This window comes from Lagenorhynchus albirostris, chromosome 10 (genome assembly GCF_949774975.1).
Source record: "Lagenorhynchus albirostris chromosome 10, mLagAlb1.1, whole genome shotgun sequence".
Lineage (NCBI taxonomy): Eukaryota > Metazoa > Chordata > Mammalia > Artiodactyla > Delphinidae > Lagenorhynchus > Lagenorhynchus albirostris.
Genome location: NC_083104.1, coordinates 74,863,092 through 74,888,190, shown reverse-complemented (window position 1 = coordinate 74,888,190; position 25,099 = coordinate 74,863,092). Strand labels below are relative to the sequence as shown.

The window sequence follows — 25,099 nt, the reverse complement described above, 5'->3', positions numbered from 1 at the left end:
TAAACTTCACATTCTGTAAATTCTACAAAAACAATAAACCACTGCATATTAGTACATCACATTAAAATATATTTTAAAGCATACTTCCCCTCTTAAATGGCAGTGATTATACATCAGTGCAACCACAGGGTACTTGTAAACTTTTTTCTGTTCCACATCATTCATGCCCATGATAAATCCTGTTTGGTCAGCTCCACGGTCTTTCTTGGGTCTGAGCTTTTGGGGTTTTCCTATTTTGACAGTTACAGCCTCTACCCATAACTGTAGCCATCCATCCAGAAATGCACACTGTCTGAGGTTGCGGGGAACAGGTGGTATAGAGGTGAATCTGAAGAAATCTCTCACCTTTCTAAGAAAAGGGATGTGATTTAGTGATTGGAGACAAAACTGTACACCATAAGCAGTTTATACTTATCACTTTTTAGGCAGGAGGCTTTGTCAAATTGAATAAGATTCAGGCTAGAGACAGCTTTCGTGTGATTTCTGAGTTCTCTCTCTCTAGGACCCTAAGCGTTAGGGAAGGGGAGATTAAGAAAGGATTTATGTCGACTGACTTCATCTTAGCTTTGCTGTTAACGTGCCACTGAGAGGCTGATGATAACAGATGTTTCTTTATTAAAAGGACCTGTCCACTCGAGCTTTAATCAAATAAACTGCGTTTTTCATATATTGAGATTCTTGAGAGCTAGTGACAAATTCAAGCTGGAATGGGATATGTCACAAAGCAAAGACTCTTTTCTGTTTTCATCAAGATGTGGTCGGTGGCTGTCAGGAAGTCCTTAGCCTGTGTGCTGGAGAGCTAACCAGTGAACACAGATCAACTAACGACAGGGCACTGACGGAAAACGGCTTCTTCCCTTGAGATCCAAACATCATCTCAACTTGATTCTTTGTCATCCTCCTGGCAAGAAAAGGTACATCAACTTCCTTCAACACTAGGGAAATCTCAAAATGTTTATTCATTCACCTCCCTTTAATTTAAAGTATGCACACTTTAACGGCAACAGAAAAGTGAATTATCAAATTTCAGTCGTAAATACTGACACGACAGGTTAAATATGTTCCGTGGTCATTATGTACGTATGTATTTTTCCACGTTACTGTTGTCTGCTTCAGGTCTAAGATGCTGTCTCCCTTCTGGCATTTCCTCCTCTAAGCAAGCTCTTCAGCATAGAATAGCATCTCGAAGGTCGAATCTTCTTGCTCACGGTAAGTGGTCGGGATTTGACTCTTCCTTAGAAAACACTGGGCTGGGTCTCATTGGGAGGCCTTGTGTGATCCAATCAGATTGCTTGTGAACAAAAAGAGGAGTCAAAGAGAACGTGGGTTTCCGGATAAAAATAAAGTGCTGCCCCCTATAAATCACAGTCTCTGTGGAGTAAGGTGTCTTCCTAAAGAGGTAGAAATAATAGGGGGTGTATGTTGCAGATGCCCGCATTTCAATGATAATGAACACTGTATCTTTAAGGGCTGCATCTTTAAGGGCTTAAAATGGACTGACTCCACTCATCTCTCTGATTTTTTCATAAGTAAGCCAGAACACCAGTGACCAAGGGGTCTGAAAGATTAATCAAAGAAGTTAGTGCATATTTCAAAGCAATTATAAATCTTCTACACATATGCATACACATCTTTGAATGATGAACTCATTTTGAATCCACTTAGGCTGAAAACAAGTATTTTGGTATTTCACCTTTGTAGAGCACCTTATAATTTACAAAGCATTTTCATGTCTTATTTCTCACAGATTTCTCTGAACCATTTACAATGGAAAGGAAAGGGACTGATATCCCTATTTTACAGATGAGGACACTAAGACTTAGCAATCAGATGCCTGTTAGCACGTTGTGGAGCTAGACCATGGGCTTCTGGCTTCCATTCCAGGGTTCCTTTTACTGACTGTTACTGGATAAAAGGCTAGGGCTCAGCGTGCCTGAATTCTAGGCTGGGCTCCTTGCCTCTACATGTAGTTTACATATGGAGCATGACAAGGGGGCACTTAAGAACTTGAAAGTGAAGACGAAAGATTATCCTTTGAGAGTTAGGTCATAAAACCAACACCTGGTGTATCACCTAATAAATATAAAAATTCACATTAAATGGAGAAAAGGGCTTTTAACTCAGAAAGAACTGACTATGAAGGTGTAACTGTGCCAGAAGGAATTATAAGGGAATGAGGATTATTCAATAACAGAAGATAAAAACGCTAAAGACACAGAGGGAGAATCACGGAGGAAACACTGGAAGCAGCCATCAGAGAAAGTGTGTCTCGGATCCAGTTCTCATCTGGTTTGGTTGATAGGTTATGGGTAATATTGATCAGAGAGGAACTCTGATCACATTAGAGTGGAGAAATAAGCTTAAGCAATTAGAATGTAAAATGTATTTGGTCAGAAAGTTTGTAAAGCGATATTTATGTCATTCGTGTTTGGAAATATTGAGCAAGTTATACTGGTAGACTGAGAATATAATAGTGGATTTAGGAGAAGACATCTTAGTGAAATGTACGAAGACACAGACAAAATAAAGAAGTTGTGACGAAACCACAGTCTTGTGACAATAAAAATGAAGTGAGCCAAGGATATGACTGCAGTTGGATCTAGAAGCAGAGGTCTTAGTTAAGAATGGACTAGGCAATCATTCCTACTTGCTCTGGTAATCAGACTTCTTCATAGCACCCAAACTATATGCAAATGAAATAAATATTCATCAGGGATTGAGCAAAGCGAGGTCATATTTTCTCTAACTAGTGGAAGGAACTGGGATTGGGTTTAGTTGGGTTTTGAAGAGGAGTTAGAGGAAGATCATATAGCCAAGTAGCACGCATAGTATATAAACGGGATATACTGAGACTCTTCGTAGATGCGTGTGTGGCCAGTACATGCTTTTACTTGTTTTTTCCTCATTGGCATAGTTTTACCACCGAAAATAATCCAAGTGTATGTGAACCCATGTTGTCGTAACTGCTGGAAAAAAAAAGTTTTTCTCCATTCCTATTACTGTGGGGCTCAACACATAAGTGCTCTTGGGTGTATCTTTTTCAATATTAAGTTCACAAATAAGCTCTTCCTGTTATTGTTCTGTGTTCAGCAAGCAACCTTCTGAGTATAACTTGGCTCCCATATAGCTTGTAGTTAGCTGTCCAGAGGACTTCAGCATCTGGATCACTGGCCAAGTGTATTTCTCAGTGTGGCTGAGCCAACGTTGTGGTCCAGTCATCGGTTTCAACGAGCTGGGCTGAAGGGTATCCGTATGTGCAAGGCCAGTTTACTCGGAAGTGCTCAGGAGTTAGGCTTCTAAGCTCAGGGTCCTGCACTGTGATAGATCAAGGCAGTGCCACCCTGGTCATCTTTGGTGGTAATCCAGCCTGTCTCTGGTAACATTTCTCCATCACCACGACCTGTCTCTTTTCTTTTAAAACTTCTATAGTGAGCTGTAGGATCTTGAGAAATTCAGTATACTGTCTTAGTTAGGAGCATGGGTTTAGTTAGAGTTGAACAAACTTGCAGTTAATTCCCAGCTCAGCCATACACTAGCTACATGAACTTGAGCGAGTTTCTTATATACCCTGAGCCATGTTTTTCTAATATGAAAAAGGAGGATAACCCCACCTATTCTACTAGGTTCTTGTAAGACTTAAAAAAATAATTAATGTGTGCAAAGAGCTTAGCACAGAGCTTGTCATATATTAAGCACTCATTTTTGGGGTCATTTATACTTCGTGAGTCTCACGTATAAAGAGAATGGGTCAGATCAGCTGGTCTCAGCGCTCCTTTGTACGTGATATTCTCCCTGCCCCTCACTTCTCCTGACCGATTTTGTTTTTCATCGGTGGTCTCCCCCGTCCTCATAGTCTCTCACACTAGAAACATCAAAGTCCCATTTCCTTCTCTCTCTCCCTCCCTTTCTCCATCTGATCATTTACTAAGTCTTGTGGAGTCAAGCACAGATGTTCCTGGAATCCATCTCCTCTCCATTCCTACAATCATCTCCTGGCTAGACCACTGCCGAAACGCCCTTTCTTGCGTTCTAGCTTTCAGTGTAGCTTTGACATTGCTGCCACAGTAGTCTTGTCCCCAAGCAAATCTTAGCACATGGCTTCCATGTTCAAACAGATGCTTGCTACCTGCAGAGTTTCACCTAAACTATTGAACTTGCCCCCCAAGATCTTTCTCAGCCTGGTCCCTAAGTGCTCCTCTAGCGTTCCCTCCCACCACCTGCCCGCTGAGGACCTACTGTCCAGCCACACGGAATTTTCTGCAGTTCACCAGACATATCGGGACCATACATGACTTGGTGGCCCTGCTCATGTGGCCCCCTCATGCTTTTCTTGACCTACTGATCAAGAAAACACCTACTGATCCTTCAAAGCTCAGATCAAATATCACCTCTGGGAAGCCTTCTGGGACTTCCCAAAGAGTTCAAGCCATTTTACTCCACTACCTGCGTTCTTCTCTTTTGTTCACAGCACTGGTAGCCTCTTTAGTAAGACTATGTCCTCTGGAGTCAGACTGCCTGGGTTTGAGTCCCTGCCTCCACAGTTACTAACCACCCGGACCGGTCAAGTTATTCAGACACTTTACGCTATTGTTTCCTCCTCTATAGAAGAGAGAGATGATAGTAACCTACTAAATAGATAGTTGGGAGAATTCAGTGAGTTAATCTGAGAGCATGGTTAGCATAGCACTGGCCATATACCAAGTGATTTAGTAATATTAGCTTCATAATTTCTGTAATTTTAACTACTTACGTGTCTATCTTCTCCCATCACATTGTACGCTCCTCTAGCGCAAAAAAAAAAAAAAAAAATAAACATCTTATTTCTTGGTGTTACCAGCACTTGTAATAGTGCCTGGTTCATGCAGGCCAAGTCAATATCTTCCTTTCCATTAAACAGCCACAGATTTGAGATAACTTCAAGGTACAATCAAGACAATCAAAATTGTATTTCACAACTTAGGTATGCTTCTGTATCAGATATTGCCAAGGGCTTTGGCTATTAATTTCATGTTAATAGATAGATACCTACTACCCTTGGTGCTGTCATTTATCCCCAAAGCTTCAGTTATTATCTGTGTGTAGACAGTGCTCAAATCTCAATCTCCATCCTCATGATTCTAAGATCCAGGCCAATATATTAAGCTAGTCATCTAGACGTCTCTTCTTAGATGACCTATGAGTATCCCAAACTTACCATATCCAAACTAAACTTGTTATTCTACCACAAAGTCTTCTTCCCTGCAAATGGTCCCCATTTTAGGAAATTATATCACTGTTTGCTCAGGGCAGGAATCTGGGAATGAAGCCCGACTTTTCCTTGCCTTCTCCAACCATTTCCCCATCCAGTCATGTTCTTTTTTAGCTCCTTTCTCAATATTTTAAAATTCTATCTTCTTCTGTCCCCACTGCTATATTCCAGTCCAAGTTATCATTATCTGTCATCTATCACTACTCCTGGTCTTTCCTCAACCCGCATGGCAGCCAGAATGGTCTTGCTACAGTGCACACGTCATCAAGCCAATGCCCCTCACTCTCAGGGGTCCTGTGGCCCTTCCTGATCCGGCCCCTGCCTGTCTCTGGCCTCACCCTGTGCTGCTCTCCTCCACGTCTCCGTGCCTTGGACAGCTGGGTTTTCTTCAGTTCTTTGAACGTGTCATATTCTTTGTCCATTCCATCTAGTTCCTCCATCTAGAATGTTCTTTTCTGCCCTTTTGACCTGGCAAAGTCCTACTCATTCTTCACATCTCCATTCAGAAGTCCATTCTCCAAGGAGGTTTTCTTAATCTCCCAGGCTAGGCTGTCCTTACTTGCTATATATAGTCTGATAGCACCAGGGATCCCCACCCCATGCCCCCGACTCTTCCACTCATTGCTGCTGGTTTCTTACTCAGTGTTTGTCCTGACCTAGACTGGAAGCTCCTGACCTAGACTGGAAGCTCCAGCACTGGAGCAGGGGCTGAGACTCTTAGGTTCATCCCAAAGCCAGGCATTGAGTACAGGGCTTTGCATGGAGTAGGTGCTCAGTTAATATTATTATATCATATTGTGTAAAGTATTGATTGTTTGAATTTCTAAACCCATAACTCATCCATTCTTTCAAATATGTTCAAACTTACCAAATACTTGAGTACCGTGTTTTTATTATATTTGTTATGTTACTTCCATAAGTCTATCTAATTCTACATCTTAGTTCACTTCAATAAAAAATAGCATCTAGACCAAATAAAAATTATATAATGTTTTCTTCCTAAGCAGAGCTTTGTGGTGATAAGTATTAATGGGTAATACAACATTTATCATCAAAGTAACTAATTTTGTTTGAAACAGTAACATTTTGATAGGAATGGTCTCTAGTAATGAAATCTGTATGCCTGTCTCAAAGTATAGTATTTTGGCTAAATAGCAAAAGGCTTTACATTTCAGAACAATCTATCTACTGGCTTTCCAACAACATAATATCAACGTATTCATTTCTGATGTAACTGAATTATTTTACCTTAATCTACCAAGGGACTTGGAGGTAAAAGAAAATGAAAAGAGATGTAGAAAAGAAAGAAAGAGCCATGAGTGGGGGCAGAACCATGCCAAAAGCCAGAAGAGAAAAGGAAAATATTTAGAAAGGAAAAGTGATTTAAGAATCAATATAAAGAAAACAAAAACAAAGGCAGGAAAAACCTAACTTTACCATTCGCAGCCAGGAGGGTAAAAAGCCTTTATAGAGACTCATGAATCCTTCTCCTTGAACAGCCTGAATCAAGCAGTCAGTTGATGATTTATACAGAAGGCCCCTAAAAAGGAAAGAAGACAATTTTGTTAAATTTCTTATGTGTAAATAGATGTATAAATAGAATGTTTAAATGGTCTAAGAAAAGTTACTTAACTATTTTCTGCTAGCTTAGAAAAAATAATATTGGTGGTTCTTTATATAGAGAGCACGTCTTTTGGGTTTAAAGATATTTTCAAGGTTGAGTTTCCTGATTCACCCCATCCTTGGTCTGATAACTTAGAATTCACTCCACCTGATCTCTTCCAGAGAGAACATACTGTTTTATATCAGGTCAAATTACCCATGTTACCTCTAAGTCATAAGCTTCTGAAGGAAGTGCTCTGGAAATTCTCAGCAGAGTATATTTTCAAAAACTCTTTGAAAACAACAAGGTCATAATGAACACCTTGTGTCTAAATAACACGATGGGTAAATTAGCTTATTTCCCCAAAGGCACAGTACTTTTCCATCAGACACAAAGCAGGTAACTGCATAAAAACAACTTCCTGGTTGCACACATGTAAACACAAAAATACATTTCCATCAAGAATAAATACAGGGAAGGGTCTTTAAAGAACAATATTATTACAGACATTCAGATCCATGGATACTGAAGACTTTCTGTCTACCTTCCTTGTTTATCTCGCGGTTGGTTCATTATTCGGCTTTTGATGACATCAGCGGGTGTTCCCAGAATAGAAGCTACCAGTCCAGAACATAAACTATAGATACAAATAAATGAAATCGAAAGATAATATGTAGCAGTTTCTAAATTTTAAGGAAAGGGGATTTGATATTTAGAAAGAATGGAATAATAAATCTAGTACTATAATATTCTTCATAATAATGCTGTTTTAGCTTAAAATCAATGATAAATTAATGCATTAAAGAGGTAGAAAAAAAGAAGAATCTCCAGTCAACAAATATACATTGAACATCTGCTGTAGGCAGGCACTCTTGTAGGCAGTAAACAGGACAGATAAGATCCTGTCCTCAAGGCACTTACTTGGGAGAGGCAGAGGAGAAATGAATAATTTCAGATGTGGTTAGTGCTATGAAAAAAATAAAATGAGATCATGTGATAGGGAGTAACCGGGTGACAGGCAGTCATGGAAAGGCTCGTGGGTGACGGCAGGTCTCGACATACATGCTTCCTTCTCACCAGCTAGATGAGAGACTAAAGAAGCAGGCAGAGAAGGCTAATTTAAGGAGTTTGACTTATTCTCGATGCGAAGGGACGTCATTGAAAGGATCGTAAGTGGGGGAATGACATAATTTGGTTCATAATTACCCCCTCTTGAGAAAGGCTTCTGGTCAGTTACTCAAGACAGACAAAATGGATGTGGCCAACCCACTACAGAGTAAATCAAGATTCTGTAAATGAGTGACTGAACAGTTCAGAGACCACCACCAGTTCATTATGAGTGTGGGCGTGAGCGAGGCAATACAGGAACATTATCGACATCCCATAACCCGAGGACCCATTAACTGCTGTAAACTTTTCCAGGAGAAACACAGATGACGAGAAGGGGGGTGGCTATCATGAACCACAGGAAATGGGAGGCCCAGGACCCAGGAGGTGGCAGCTAAGTCCACAGACTGGGATCGGGGGGTCAGACTGGGCTAATGGAAAGCTAGAAAGAAAAACTGTAGAAAACTTTTATGTCCTTCTGGAACATCAAGTACCTCCCAGAGATAAGGATCCCTGAGTTCCATGCCAAGCAAGGCCTCTGAAGTGTCTGAAGGCTCTGTGGCAGGGCGGCTGAAGCTGCATTAGGAATCTTCACACTCTATTACCCTAACCTGCTGCAGCAGGAAGTCCCCAAGCTCTTTATGACTCTTGCAGGTCAGAACTGATTGTTCAAAGTAGAAACTCACTTTAGGAATTCTTGAATTCAAGAGAAGGAGCCCATACGACCTATTTACATCTTCCAGCAAATGACCCGACCGTGCATGTAACTTTTCTTGGGCCTTTGTCCACATGACAGGCATTGCCTATGTGGAAAGAACTTACTGTTTCACCATATATATCCCAGGAGGTGTAGACTGCTGCTCTTTTAACATTCTTTCCTATTTGTTCAGATACTTTGCAAGTCCAAGTTTAATATCATTTATTTTAATATACCTTCACGTTTTTACATAGAAATGTCTCAACTAACACAAAATTCACCTACGTTCTAAAACTTAGGTCTACTAGAAACAGCATACAAGATCAATCAAGAGGTAAGGAAGAACAAAGAAACAGGATAGAAAAAGGTACACAATTTCCCCCTCTTGGCTCAAAAGATTGGAGGGAAACGCTACAATTTTACTCATCCATTTGCTTCAGAGAGGCTGGGTGCCAGCTCTGCGTCACACGTAAGAGCCAAGAGTAGAAACGACTTCTACCAGGGTGTTAATATTATTAATAAATTCTATTTTTTTTTTTTTTTTGCGGTACGCGGGCCTCTCACTGTGGTGGCCTCTCCCGTTGCGGAGCACAGGCTCCGGACGCGCAGGCTCAGCGGCCATGGCTCACGGGCCCAGCCGCTCCGCGGCATGTGGGATCTTCCCGGACCGGGGCACGAACCCGTGTCCCCTGCATCGGCAGGCGGACTCCCAACCACTGCGCCACCAGGGAAGCCCGTATAAATTCTATTTTTTAAATGTAGGTAGCCCTCATTAATTAGTAGTCACTAACTAATTAATTTACTATTAAAGGATTTATTTTTACCTGTATAATAACCACATCAAGAACGCCCTTTGGCAACTGTCGCCCCATGCGGCACACAGAGACCTTAGGGGCAGCTGCCAGTGGTCTGCCTCATCCCCTTCTTATCAAATTGTTTTGAGGAGGTACTGTGATCTGGCTAGGCTCCTTTAAAAAAAAAATATTGAAAGAGAGCAAACAGCACATTAAGGAGGCCGCAGGTAAGATGGTCAAAATGAGAAGAGAGAGGAGTAAAAGGAACGTCAGTTTCATCAAGCTACTTGGCATGAACATTGCTGCTTTTTGCTACTGACCTTTATCGCTCCTTGCTAGTAACACCCCAAAGTGAGGCCCAGGACATGGCTAAAGTGATAATGGACCGAGAGTGATTGGGTAAGTCTTCTGTTCTCTCTAGGAGACCAGATGGCCATCTGCAAGGCTAGTTTGTAACAGTCCATCAGCACGGTCAGAATCAGCAATCCTCTTCAGGATTGACTAGATAATCATGCTCATCTGTGATCATCACACAGTGTAAGCTAACCTTTTGCACAGTTTTACCTCTCAGTAGCCTCGTGATTTAAAAAGAGGGAAGAGGGAATTTTTCTGGCTTTTCTGTTCTGTATAATTGCCTGAATTAATTCAACACCCCAGCTTTCTGCTGCATCCCGTAGTAACGTACTTTGCCACCTGCCTCCCCACCTCCCTAAAATCCTAGCCACAGTCTTCTGCTGCTCCTCCCTCGCCCCAGAACTTCATTTTACTTACACTATTGTTTTTAATTGTGGTAAAATATACATAACGTACAATTTACCATTTTAGCCATTTCTGAGCACATGGTTCAGTGCTTGCGCCACTTTTACTCCTCTTCTTCGTACCAGATTCCTCTCCCTCAGATGCTGACGGCTCGTATCAATCTCTCGACTGCACGGCTGCAATCCCCTTCGAACCTCCATGATCGCTCATTTTACCCCGTGACACAGCCTGCAGGACTTCCAGATCGCACAGCAGTTTACCTACTTAGCTGTGAGTCTGTGGTTAGCGACTTTCAAGCTGCCTCACGTACCCACAGACTCCTACCAACCCAGTTAAAAACCTGATCCAGTGTGTGGAGCTCAAGAAGGAGCCAAGTACCAGTCACCCCATTTTCTTAAAGCCTGACTTAGAGTACAGTAAGGCGAAGTTATTTCAGATTAGGGCTGGAACACAGTGATGGGAAATCCTATGTCTTTCCAGAAAAGACAGATCCATTAGGTAGAGTCGGGTCCGTTAGGCAGATTTACACCTGCTGGGAAATTCTTGAATCTTAAGTTAGAAGTGTGGCATTTTGAAGACCATTTGGGTAGAAAGACAATGAAAAAGAAACAAGAGGTAACATCACTGTGGGACTGTTAGAACTGAATATCCTGCTCCGAGAATAGATCATCACACTGAACAGACAAGCCTCTTGAAAGACAAGAGTATCTCTCAAGATGATATGGGTAGAATGATTGACTGGGTAGAAACTGGGGAAGAGTCTCACAAGCAGAGCGAACAGCATGGACAAAGATAGTGAAGGGAAGAATGTAAGGGTGGGTACAGATATCCTAAGGATGTTTATAGGACAGAGGCCTAAAATCCTCAGTCTTCTCCGTGAAAGAGGTGGCTGGACTACTGGCTACAGAAAATATGGTGTCGCTTGTGAACACACCTGGAGGAAAGTTCGGAATGTGAAAGAAAGCTGAGCAAAGACAGAAAGATTGCCCTAGCGGCACTAAAGATAACACTTACCTTAAAAGAGGAAGAAAAAAAAAAAAAAAGAGGAAGAACGAAGAAAAATTACTCTAGGAATATTAAGGTGACCCTGAAATTTGGAACCGTTTATATCTATGTCTATTTGTATCTCCAGATATCACTAATTTGGCACTTCTCACATACTTTCGGGGTTGTCTAAATAGCATAAAGGGGTCTAGAATTTGGAAACAGGATCAGAAGCTAAATAGAATCATTAAGGACCCTCGACATCTATAAAGTTAACTCACTCTAATGGATCATTTGAACTTGTGTTGCAAAGAATTTAAGCTGTTTCTCTTTCCTAGGATGCTCTTCTTTATCGTGTCTCTGTCCGTCACAAGCCACAGCCCTTCAAAACACTTATCTAATTCTGTCTCCTTCGTAGGCCCTTCTGAGCGGTGATTTTTTCTCTCTGCACCTCCCACCCCAACTCTACAGTAACTAGTTCCTCTCTTTTAGCACTTACTGTACAGTCTTTTTACACTAGTCTTGTTTTTTCCCCTTGGTACACTCCCTGGGAAGGAGTGTGGTTTACCTTTTGTATCCACTGCAGGGCCTTGCACAGTGCCTTTAACCTAAACGATGCTCAGATATACCCGTTGAACTGAGTTGGAGAATCAGTTATCAGAATCTGACCCTGGGATGGCCCCATCAAGGTGCAAATATTTGGGGAGGTTTAACCTGAAGCATTCTGCAACTCTGCCCCTCCCTTCCCCATTTTAACTGCAACAAACTTAAGAAAATTGCTCTTTATATAATTGCTCTTTATACTATTGCCTTTCTTTAAGGGTCATATCAGTAGGTTCTCAATCGAAAGAGACAAAAGTTAGAATTTATGCCAAATATGGAAGAAAGGGTGAGATAGGAAAAAATAGAAAGAGACAAACTAAAACAGTCTTACCTTGATAAGCCATGAGTCATGATATTGTCCTCCAGTGGTGTATTCAAAACCAAGTAGTGTTTCACTGTATCGTAAGTGGTTAAATCTGGCAATACATAGAAAAAGAAAGCTTAAATATCATTCATTCAACAATGTATGTCTTTTGTGTCAAGAATGTGCTAAGAATGGGGCAGGAATGTGTAGAAGGATGAAAGATCCCATTCTTGTTCTCAAGCAGAGGAAAGCAGATGGAGGGGGAGGAAAAGAGGAAGAGAGACAGACACCCAATTATATCATTTGAACATCTGAATCCAGCTCTGCTTAAAGTCAGTTCAACCCCTGCACTTTTCAGTGTTGGAGCTGATGAATTCCTTTTTTTAGCCTAAGTTAGGTTGAGTTGAGATTCCGTCACTTTAAACAAAAGGTGCTGGTCATTATTCTACATTAAGTTTTGTATACTTTTTTCCTAATGACAATGAAGAGCTGTTGAAGGGTTTTAAACAGGGGAGGGATAGATCCCAATACTGGAGTTTTGTAAAGATTACATACACCAAAGTACAGAGAAGGGAATTGGAAAGAGGTAAGAATGGGTAGATGCATTTTATCATTCACCAGATATCTGAGCACCTGCTGTGTGGTAGGCGCTATTCTAGGCTCTGGGGAAAGAGCCGTGGACAAAATGAACAAAATCCCCATTCTTTGTTGGAGGCTGAGACAATAAACAAGTAAGTAAACACATGGCATTTCGGATGGTAGTGACTGCTCTGAAGACAAGGCAAGGAGAGGGGACAGCGAGCGTGTGAGGGTGGGGAAGGTTGGTGTATGTGAATTTAAATAGGGTGATCAGGGAAGACCTCGCTATAATATTTGAGTAGATACCTTAAGGAAGCTTGAGAAAGTACACTTTGTAGATATCTATGACAAAGCGTCCCGGGCAGAGCCACAGTGTGTGTTATAGCCCTGAGGCAAAGTCAGCTTTGTATGTTAGAAGAACAGCAAGAACGCTAGTTTAACAGGAGCAGAGGCAGCAAGAGTTGGAGAAGGGGATGATTTGAGCAAAGGAGTGACTGACCGGGGCCACGATTTACAAGATCACTCTGGCTGCTCTGTTAAGAGTAGACTATCGGGAGACAAGGCAGATTAGATATGAGGCTTCTGGTAAGTTTGCGGTTCTTCTGGTAAGAAATGATGGTGGCTTGGATAAGAATGACAGCGGCTTGGATAAGAAATGATGGCGGCTTGGATAAAGGCGTTGTGGAGTGCTGGTCAGAGTTCGGGTGTTTTGAAGACAGAATCAACAGGATCAACAGGGATTGGCCAGCAGATTGAATATGGAGGGAAGGAAAGGAAGCAAAAATGACGGCAAGGTTTTGAGCTTGAACAATTTGAAGGACACAGCTGCCGTTTATGGAGATGGGAAAATGAGAATGGACTAATTTAAATGTTTTAAGGTAAGATGATAGGCCCCAGTGATCCTGATTAGAAGAATTTCAGATGCACAGTGGGACGAAATGGCTGTGGGGTGTATGTGTGTGTGTATGTATGTATGTATGTATGTAGTTAGGAGACATTTGTAGTGGTCCAGTAGGAGGAGATCAATACTACTTGGACAGAACAGTGGCTCCAGGGATGAAGGGAAGTGGATGAACTCGAGATATGTATGCAAGACAGAACTGGCTGGATTTGGTGACTGGTTGGCTGTAAGGAGCAAGGGAAAAAAAAGAGATCAAAATCAGGCCCAGGTTTCTGGGTTGTTCAACTAAAAAGATGATGATATCATATTTTGAGATTGGGAAGAACAGAGAAGTGAAAATATTCTAGGGAAAATATTCAATTATGACATTATAACATAAGGGAAGACTGTTGCCAGTACATATTATTAAAAATAATAAAATACATATTCTCATTTTCCCCGATGGAGTGCTTATAATTAAAATGATGAAGGCGATTAGGACTTCGCAGAATTCAACGAAGTTTCCATTACCTCCCATATTCACCAGCGCTGCTCTTTGTATATTGGGTACCCAGCCTGCCCAAAGCCCACGTATTCCTCCTTCAGCTAAGATTTTTGCAAATGCGTGATGCACACCACGAAATCTAAAGGAAAATAATAATAAATGTGAAAACTCTATGCGTTCCTGTGTTTGGAATGCAATTGTATAAGCTTTGCCTATAGCTGTTATGATTTAGAGTAAAGTAACATCTTAACTATCTAGAATTGTTAGAAATTAAAGCAATCCATGTAAGTCTAATTTCCAGATAAACTTATTAGTTCTTTAGGAAAAAAGGCCAACTTTTGATTTAAACACTTTTTTATGGAGAGCTTTATAAACTGTGACATCCTCTTCTCAGATTATTAAACAGATTAAAACTCCTTTCTTGATATTTTACATCATCTGTGCCCATATTAACTATAGGCAGGAATAGTGGTTATCAGACCTCTGAGTTCATTTTACTAGTATTGTGGGAGACCTTCAAATTTTGTAATTTTACCAAATAACATCAAAAAAATCAATTCTCATATCATCTCATAAAAGAAGTGATATTTTTAGACCAAAAAGGAGGGAGGAAAATTTCATAAGAGTTCTTAAAACTGAATACTTTGGGCTTTATGAAAATTTATTATCTTGCCTTTATTTTGCACATTTTTCTATACACAGATGAAAAATGGTGCTGAACCATGAACCGAATGTGGAAACCTATGATATAAAATAAAAGCCTGGGTTTTATATAGTCAGACATACCTGGTGTCAAATGCCATCTTACTACTTACTAGCTGTGTGGCTTCTACTCATGCATTAAACTCTCTGAGTCTTACCAAAAAGAAGGACATTCATAATTGCTATTATGCTATAGAAGAAATATGCTCACGAGTGAGGTCACATTAACAATTGCACATTTATTGTGCACTTATTAAGCACCAGACTTTTTATATACATAAGATACAAGTTATTCCTGAAAACTCTATGAACTATGTATTATTATTCAAATTTTCCTCTGAAGAAACTGAGGCTTAGGGAGGTTAAGGAACTTGACTAGGGTAACAGAGCTAAAATGTGGCAAAGGCTGGATTTGAATTCCAGATTGTCTGATCCCAAGGTTCATGCTCTTTACAACATTAAATACTTTTTCCTATTATATCAAACCCAAAATGTCCAACATTAGAGACAGAGAAGGAAAAACATTGAGGTGATCAGTTAAAACTCAGACATTGCTGGACCCCAACGGTTCCTTCTCTCCATGTATCAAACCAAGGCAACATTACTTCACCCTGCTACATAGTAATCAGAAGTTGTTACAGGATGACAAAACGGGTCCTGGGATTCTGTAAACTACTTGGTTAAGTCAGTGCGGTACCCTTTTCTCCTCTGCTGTACATGTTACTTATCTCCCTGTTGGGAAGGGGGCCTGGACTGCCACAGCCCAACCCCACTTTCCACTGAGTCAGCTGGAAGAGCAGCAGAGCAGAGGGCAGTGATCGTGGTGAACCTCCAAAGGAGGCCCCCAACCCCCCCGACCTCTGGCTCAGCGGCACACCCGCAGTGTTCAGAGGATCAGACCCCTTCATACTCAACTCAGGGCATCCTGCACTTTTCCTCTTTCCTGGGAGAGGTCTGTCTATCTGCAAGACTTGCCCCTTTCCCAGGGGAAACTGCCTAAGTGGTATTTTAGTAAATTGTTGAACAAGAGGCCCTTTGAAGAAAGGCAGACTTTGACAATATAGGGTAGTGCAATAGGAGGATTTTATATCACAACAGCATAATAATAATAAAAATTTGGGAAAAGAGGAGCGAAATTAGGGAAGGAGGAACAATTTGCAAGGTTCACCTTGCTGTTTCCCTTCCTTCAGAGAGAAAGGGAAAGAAAGCAAGCTTTCTGGCACCTGATGAGCCAGGCACTCTGTCAAACCATCTGAGACAGTCCCTTTTAAAGATGAAGAAATGGACTAGAAATGTTAAGTGACTTCCACAATGCCAAGCCACAGTGGCAGAATCAGAATTCACACCAGGGCAACTGTTAATGATCAGACTCTTTATATCAAGCTGCAGTAGGGGACAAATCTAGCTGCCTTGTCTGGGAAAGCAGCAAAGAGCGATGCATATCTACAATCTGTCTGGTAGAGAACATGTACACATTGTCAGGCAAAGAAAAGGTCCATCTCACCTCTCCCCTTAGTGAATACCACTTCCAAATTAAGAGTCAGAATTAATGTCTTTACTGAATGTTGGGTTACAAAAATGCATAAGTCATTAGGGAATGTTCAAGGGGGAGAGGAAAGTTACTCATTGGTTGGAGAACTTACCGCAGTGGTTTTCCTTCAAGTTTCCTTTTTCCTTCCATTTGCATCTGAACCTTCACTAGGTCAGTTGGGTTGGCTAAAAATTGGCCAACAACACCAGCCATCATCCCTCCAATCACTGATTTCCTAATTATAAAAGGGGATACATTTTTTTAAAGGTTGCTATCAATTTCACAGACTCTGTAGGGAATAATATGCTGGTACAGCCCCTGCATAAGAGATTTAAGACACAGTGAAGCAAAGAATAGACCCAGACAAATCACAGAGGTTTGTCTGTTTACTGATGGGAGGGTTCAAGGACCCGGAGGCGTCGAAATTCAAATCTGAAGTGCCAGGGGCCTTTCATGGCCTGAAATTCAAAGGAAGGGCAGTTGCTTCAAAGACATAGTTTAACTACAGTTTAATTCTGACCACAGGAGAATAAAAACAGCATTGATGTAATCAGTTTAACAGACAAAGGCTGGTAGGTCAATTTTTTTTTTTTTTTTGCAGTACGTGGGCCTCTCACTGTTGTGGCCTTTCCCGACACGCAGGCTCAGCAGCCATGGCTCACAGGCCCAGCCGCTCCGCGGCATGTGGGATCTTCCCGGACCGGGGCACGAACCCGTGTCCCCTGCATCGGCAGGCGGACTCCCAACCACTGCGCCACCAGGGAAGCCCGGGTAAGTCAAATTTTATGGATTACTATTTTAGTAGTTTTCCAAGGGGAAGGGGTTTTGACAATGCTCCTCTCTTTGAAGAAACTCTTTCTGTCCCTGGACTCTTCCTCGTCCTCACCTCCTGGAGCCAACAGGGAACAAGTCTAGGCTATTGTACTTAAACATGCCCTGAATCCTTCATCTTCTCCCTACTCCAGCTGCTCCTGTCTCGGGACAAGCCCCAGTCATCTTCTACTGAGATTATGGCAGTGGCCTCTTGGGGGGAGAGGGGTAGCTAATTTCTTTGTACTCTAAAACAATATTTGAAGAGGTACAAATGAGTACAGAGTAGAAAAGGGTCCCTATCCCCAGTTCCCCTCTTCTGAAGTGATCGCAACGACTAGTTTCTCTTATACTTTTCTAGAGATAATAACAATGTATGCACTGAATGCATTACATCAGGCACTGTTTTAAGCACTTTTACAAATATCATTTAATTCTCAGATAGACTCTATGACATTAGTACCACTGTTATTTCCTCTTTACGGGTGAGGAGACTGAGGCACAACGCAGTTAAATGACAGCTCACACGGTGAGGAGTACAGCCAAGATGTAACCCCCAGGCAGTCTGAGTGCACAGTCCACAGTCTTAACCACTAAGTTACAACTGACGGCTTGTGCACACGTGCGCATATATATAAAGTATCTTTTTTTAAAGTACAAATGCAGGGCTTCCCTGGTGGCACAGTGGTTGAGAGTCCACCTGCCTATGCAGGGGACATGGGTTCGTGCCCCGGTCCGGGAAGATTCCCACATGCCGCGGAGTGGCTGGGCCCGTGAGCCATGGCCGCTGAGCCTGCGCGTCCGCGTCCGGAGCCTGCACTCCGCAATGGGAGCGGCCACAACAGTGAGAGGCCCGCGTACCGCAAAAAACAAACAAACAAACAAAACAAAAGTACAAATGCAGAATGCCAGGTTGTATACTGTTCTGCTCTTAAAGGTTATCTCTGTCAATTCATATAGAGCTGCCTCATTTAAAAAACAGTTTCATAGCATTCCATTTTATGACCACTCCATAATTTATATAAGCAGCTAACTCTTCACTAAGAAATGTGAACATTTATATGACATTTGATTGATCCTGCCAAGTTCCTTTTCACAATACTTGTATCAATTCTTGCTCCCACCAATCACCTATGAGCATGACTGTTTCTCCTCACAGCGATGGGTGCAGTATGTTACCACTGGTTTTTCTCTTTTCGAATCCCATAACCACACCTCCTGTGTGATTGTTACATGATTCTACTTATTTAGGCATCTGTGTCTATTACCGTGAGTCTAGTCAGGGACTATGTCGGAGGACCATGCCTTTTTCATCACTATATCCTCGGTACTAAGTATAGGACTGACACAGCATAATCACTCAGTAAAGACCCAGTGACTGAGTGAATTGTTCTGACTGGGTCAGAGGACACGGAGGCAATCCACCCTGAGAGCTGGCTTCGGTGACATGTTTCCTTTGAACTCCTTACCTAACCCTTTCACATCTGGAAGAAATTACAGAATGCAAGAACTATTAATCTATTCCTTCTCCAACTCTGGGAAAGCAACTAGTATAGCTTAAAACATTACAATTTTTCAAAAACAGCACCAAGAGATTTTGCCTGGAAGATGAAATTCTACTTATTGCCCTTTTCTTATAGTTGTGACTTGGATTTTTTTTTTTCAGCCCAAAAAAGATATTGTAGGCATCTTTATATGTTCTTCATATAAAACCCATTCTTCAAATAGCTGTGTTATATCTCCCTGTATAAATGTCTCATAACTTATTTGACTACTTCCAAATTGCTAGTTATTTAAATTAAAAAATTTTGCTATTATCAACACTGCTACAGTCCATATCTTTGTGTGCATGTGTGTGTGTGAGAGAGACTCTATGCATAGGTACAAATATTTCTGAATGATTCTAATCATAAAGAAGGAGTTGCTAGGTCAAAGGACTACACATTTAAAAATTTTAACAGGTAAACTATGCTCCAAAAAGGTTATAGTAACTTACATTCCCCTTAACAGTTTAATGGCTAAAAGTGCTTATAATTAATTTCCCTGATTACTGGTGAGGTTTTTTACATTTTTACATGTAAATGTAAACATTTTTACATGTTTAATGAACACTTACATTCCTTCTTCTGTGAGTTGCCTGTTGATATCCTTTCTTGATTTTTCCTTTTATGTTCTTTATGTATTTTTTATTGATCTACTGGAGTTCTGTGTATTTTACTTGTATTAACCTATTTTTCTCTGTTTCTATTTTAAATGTTATAAGTGATATGCACTTACATTCATCATCTCATCTAATCTTACAAAAACAAAATCCTGGTTGTAGGTATTAACTTCCAGAGCAGAGAAAACTGAAGATAAAAAAGGTGAAGTAGTTTGCCCAGGCTACATGGAAATAGAGCAGGAATATGAGCCCATGTCTGTTTGACTCTAAAGCTTAGGGTTTCTCAGTAGAAAGAGGCATAAAGAAGGTGCTCCATAAGAATTCTTTTAATATTAAAATATTAAATAATATATACATAATTTTATATAGGTATATACATGTATGTTTGTATACAATATGCAGTAAATGTTCAATTATTTGGATTTTTATTGTAATTATTTATTATTTTAAGCCTATACCTTGAGGCAATTTTGGTACAAATGCACAATTTTATACAAATCTAATGGATAAATAGTAAAACCTTCCGGGCACTAGTATATTTTCTTTTTCTTTTTTAATTGAAGTATAGTTGATGTACAACATTAAATAATTTACAGGTGTACAATATAGTGATTCATAATTTTTAAAGGTTAGGCTCCATTTATAATTATTATAAAATATTGGCTATATTCCCTCTGTTGTACAATACAGTATATTATTTTCAAAACAAAACTTACCAAAGGGGATAATGCTTATCTTCACTTTTGCCAAACACAACTTCACGGAGATGTTCATAAGTGACCATTCGACCTCCAGAGTACACTGTGCAAGACAGAGCATTGAAAGGGTGAATCTGGCCCTGTGTTTAATAAAATAAGAGGATGCTTTGACATGGCCTGGTCAACATCTCTAGCTGTGTCTTTCTCTGACACACCCTAGGCTTCGGACACCTGGTCTTGATGGTTCTCCAAATGGGCATGCCTTTTAAACCCTCAGGCCTTCTCCTGTGTTATCTGATCTTTCTTGAATGGCTTCTCCCTTTCCTGACTTGCTAACTCCTCCTATTCTTTCAATACTCAACTCAAAGAACATGTTTTCCAAAAAGTGCCCTCTGACCTGGCCTCCAGTGTTCTAGGCTGTCATTGCACCTGCCATGCTTCTCTGATCCCCCAAAACTATCCAGGCATGTGTCTAATATGGCATTTATCATCTTGATTAGAAATTAACTTGATTTTCTTGTTCATCTTTCCATCAGACCATGAGCCTTTCAAGGCGGGTTTTGTGTCTTTTCATTATACTATATGCCCTAGTACAGAGCTTGGTACACAGCAGGCATTTTCACTCAATAAACATGCACAACTTCACTGGATAATTTATTATGTTAAGGTAATTTTTCAGTCAAGTGTCAAACATATGAAATGAATCTTAACTGTAAAACCACAGATGGTGGTCAACAAAATACAAATGAAAAGAAGTAAAACTCAAGACGATAATGGGAAGCAAGGAGAAACTATCAAAAAAAAAAGAACAAAAAAGAAAAATTGTGAAAATCAGTACATGGTACTCATATAGAGAGCTTTTCTTGATATCTGAAGAAGTTTAAGGAAGTATTTTAAGATATTCAAAAACATACAAAGCACCAAAACAATACCAGTCTAATCACACTTCTGGACAGTTCTTGGTGAATACACTCTAACCTGCTCATCTGGAGAACTGAAGCTTTAAAAACACAGAGCTGGTAAACATTAGTACTGGGCACTTTTCTGATCAAGGGTCCCTATGTATTTGAGGAATGATTATGATTAGAGAAGAAAAACGCCATACCCGTCCTATCTCCTTTTGAAGGCAAGTTTATTCTCCTGTCCACAAGCTGCAAACTCAGCAACTCCTATCTATGTGAGTGCCCCTTTGGAAGCAGGGCAGAAAAGTGTTCTCATTGGCAGCAGTGTAATTTCGACTACTTTCCTTTCAGAGTGACTAAGGACCCACATAAGTAGCCTGGGAACTGAGGAAAAAATCACCTGTGTTCCATTTACTCTATTGCCAAGGTTGGATTAGACAGTCATCCCTGTTCACTTTCAGATCAACCTGGCCTCTGACACATGGGACAGAGACTGGTGAGGCATTGCACTCAAATATAGTTTAATTTTCAAAGAATGTAAAAAAAATATTTTTAATTTTGTGTTTAAAGTTCAAGTGGAAAAAAAATCAACTATTCATCTTTTTCTTTCTTAAACTTAAATAAAAAACATTTTTATTAGGAAGATTTTCAAGCATACAGAAGAGTAGAGAAAAATAATACAATTCCCTATATATCTATCATGGAGATTTATCAATTGCTAACATTTTCACCATATTTTCTTCTTTTTTTTTTTTTTTGCTTAATTATTTTCTGTTACATTAGAGACATCATGACAGTTCATCCCTAAATACTTCTGTATGCATTTCTAAAACCCTAAGGCTATAATTCCTTAATAACCTTATATTCATTTATCATATTAGCAGAAGAAAACTAGCTGGCTTTTGAACACAGCTCAACAGGAAAGCAGAGGAGACAAACACAGAACTCGTGACAAACTCACCAGCTAGAATCAAGATAAATACCTATGTGTCTGTAAATGGCAGGTGTCACTCCTTGCCAGAGCTTTAGAAAGCCTTCCTCTTGGACAATCCCCAGGGCCGTGCGCACCATGCCCCTATAGGGAGCAGACTCTCTTGCACCGTCTCCCAACCGAGCAAGGGCAGCTTCTCCTTGTATTTGGAGTCGAGTTTTTGTGAGATCGAGGGGAAAGGTTGCTAACAACAACAACAAAAACAAAACGAGGGGGAAACCCATAACATTCAGAGAAACAAAATTTTTTAAAAAATCACAGGACCCATATTTTAGTCAGCACAAGATGGGTGATTCTCAAATTTCAGAATACATCAGAATCAGCCAGGGAGGTTGTTAAAAATTACACATTTCCTAGCCCCACGCCTGTGGAGTCTCAGTAGGTTGATGGGGTTTAGACATCAGTTGATTCTTATACACTCCCAAATTTGAGAATCACTGTCCCAGAGCAGCCCCAGAGCACCAGAAAGAAAACAAAAAGTGACAAGCCCTTGGGTTCTTTTTCAGTCAGAAATTTCAGTCCAAAACCTACTTTAGTCCTTAATGTTTGCCTTCCAATGTGAATAATTTCCAGTATCCATTGCCTGTGATGTGCCCTGGACTGCAACCATGATTAAGAGCCAATGTGACTTTTAGAATACTGTACTACTTATGACAGGTTCTTAATAAATGCCAGATGAAGCTGAATTCTGTCATTTCGTGGGTGATGTTTGCATGTAGATGAATCACTGACCTGATGTCTGAGAAAGAGAAGATGCAACATAGGGTTTATCGTGTCTTTTATATCAAAGGGTGGCAGGCTCAATATTCTTTCAATTAAGGAATATGTTGAGTTGGTTTTCCAGCACTGATGAGTTTTATGCATGGCTTCCTTACAAATACCACCGGTACTTGAAAAATTTTTCCCTAATGATTACATCTTGAATTAGAGATAGACCTCTCACCTGGAAAGAGTGAAGCTAACTGGCTCACATAAGGAAGATCAAGCTCATAACTTTATACACACAATGACTCAGATAAGTTCATTAACATTAGTGACATTACATAAGTCTTTTCAGTGACCACCACCTGATACAAAACCATAGCTATGCCTTTTCCAAGAGAACACAGAGACGGGGGAAGAGAATATTCAGTCTTAACCACTGGTCTTTGGAAAAGTTAATTATCTGGCTGTTGGTTTTTCTAAAACACAAGTTGTGTGCACATAGAGAATTTAAGCAATCCTCTGTTGACATATGAAACCTGAAAAGTCTTAAGATATAGGCACCTCTATATTAGCATAGGTTATGCCTCTTAAAATCACTTTGGTTTTCTTGCTGGTTACTTAAATAATGCTTCAGGTTCTGATCCTAAATCATTTTGTACTCAAAACCATCTCATATTTTGAATCCCCTTCCCCCATTCAATTCTCCATGAAATTTTAACAGGAGGAATGTTCCTTTACAAAAGCCATTGGTCACAGGGGGAACATCAGGTTAAAAAAAACAAAACAAAACAAAACCGGAAACATACCTAATCATTTAGCAATCTGCTTTTAAAATTTGTTTAAGTTAATGAATTGTATTTCAGTAGAAACAATGAATAATAAAAATTCGCCATCAGCTTTGGGAGAAGAGAAAGAAAAAAAAACAGAGGGTCCAAAGGGCAAGAGTGGAGGAGCACTAAGGGCAAACAACAGATCATGTTCTGCTTCTGCTGGAAATACAAAGTACACTCATTTTAGAACAGGACAAACTAACATTTACACATCCAAGCTATTCCTTTTTTTTTTTTTTTTTAAACGGGCAAGAAAATGAAAGGGTAATCTTAAAATGCACAGTGAAGGCAGGGAAAACACAGGCACTCTAGTCACAAAATTCTTGGAAGAAACACCACCTGTTCTTGCAAGGGCATCATAGTTCTGCTCTAGGTAGCCCCTTAAGTTTTCTCTGACTTGCTTATGCAGATGTAACTGTTCATCCTCTCTGCTCTTATGATACTTAATAACATCTTCATTATAATAAGTAGCATAATGTAATTGTCTGTCTCTGCATGTCTCCCCACCAGCCTGTAAGAAGGTCAGGGCTGGGTCTTCTGAACTCTATCTCTACTGTCTCCAGCACTGTCATAATAGTGTTGCAATTAGCGGTTGCCTTGCCTTGGGTTTAACGTTTATATATTATTAACTTCTCAGAGTCCTGCAAGGTAAACACAGTATAGATGAGTTCCACGCAAAGAGGTCAACTGGCAGATGCTGAGTGGATGCTCGGTAAGTGATGGGTAACGAACTTAAGTCCCACAGGTTGGGTTCACAACTTGGACCCAAAACACAACGATATAGTGAGGCTGCGTAAGAATATAAATAACAGAGATGACCTCAATAAAGATGAAAAGTGGACTGGGTTTTAAAAAGGGCATCCTCACGAAAGAGAAAATGATCTCTATAGAGGAATGACAGCTCAGGAAGCTTCTAAACGGACACATTCAGGCGCAATAGCACACCCGAGGGAGACGAAATTGGAAGGAAGAGACCTTCGTGACCTCCAATCCCTCTTCCTTACAAGGTTGGCCTTGCCCCCACCCTGCCACACCTGCAGGACAGGTGTGGACCAAGAGGGCTGCATCCACCCAGAAACGAAGCCACCCGCCCGGTCCCCCACCCCCGCGCGACCCCTCGACGACTCGCGGGGGAGGCCCAGGCTGGACGGCCGGGTACCTAGCTCGGCCACGGTGGCCGCGCAGCCCGACAGGAGGAACTTGCTCGCGCGGGGCCATCTCTGGGCAAGCGGCGAGAGCCTCTCCTCATCCTCCGGAGTCGACATTCAGCAGCAGCACGGGAGGACGATACGCCCCTTCTGGCCCGCGCCCCGCGCCACGGCTGGCCTGCCACCTGGCCAGAGCGGCTCCTCCTCAACCGGCGAGCGGCGGGGCGGGTACCATTTCCCTTGCTCGACTCCGCCAGATGGGCCCACCGAACCTGCACCCTCTCCCTAGCAGCCTCGGGCTTGAGCAGCCCAGTGGGGTGAATTCGGAAAACAACGCGAAGCCCGCGAGGCTTCTGGGAAATGTAGTCCGCCTGGCTCCGCCCCTCCGGGACCGAGTTCTCTGATTGGTCGCGGACGAGCCGCCCGCCGCGCCACCAGCCCCGGTCTCCATGGCAACAGCGCCACTTCTCTTCCTCCAACCCCTGCACCCACACCAGCAGGATCCAGCCCCTTCCTTCCGTCCCGCGTGGCCAGAACTTGAAAGAAAAGTGGACGTAG

General features: G+C 41.2%; 1 protein-coding gene across 2 annotated transcripts; it reads right to left on the bottom strand.

The window, feature by feature from the left end:
• Positions 1-863: 863 nt before the first annotated feature.
• SLC25A27 (solute carrier family 25 member 27) lies at positions 864-24,785 on the bottom strand. 2 transcript variants are annotated; one of them, XM_060164209.1, is made up of 9 exons: positions 24,553-24,785; positions 21,851-22,042; positions 19,984-20,068; positions 16,409-16,531; positions 14,090-14,202; positions 12,127-12,211; positions 7,396-7,488; positions 6,686-6,788; positions 864-1,558 (listed from the first exon to the last, which is right to left on the bottom strand). In XM_060164209.1, exons 1-9 carry the CDS (start codon positions 24,656-24,658, stop codon positions 1,487-1,489), a joined length of 972 nt encoding a protein of 323 aa, XP_060020192.1. In that variant the 5' UTR covers positions 24,659-24,785; the 3' UTR covers positions 864-1,486. The 2 variants fall into 2 exon arrangements, with proteins under 2 accessions (XP_060020192.1, XP_060020191.1); XM_060164208.1 differs by having other exon boundaries at positions 864-1,291.
• Between the last annotated feature and the right edge of the window lie 314 nt (positions 24,786-25,099).

Coding starts and splice junctions, on each gene's coding strand:
- SLC25A27 (XM_060164208.1), bottom strand. CDS start 24,658: ATGTCGACTCCGGAGGATGAGGAGAGGCTCTCGCCGCTTGCCCAGAGA. Junction 14,203..16,408: donor CTTGAAGGAAAACCACTGCG/GTAAGTTCTCCA, acceptor ATTTTCCTTTAG/ATTTCGTGGTGTGCATCACG. Junction 7,489..12,126: donor ATGACTCATGGCTTATCAAG/GTAAGACTGTTT, acceptor TTGTATCTATAG/TTTATGTTCTGGACTGGTAG.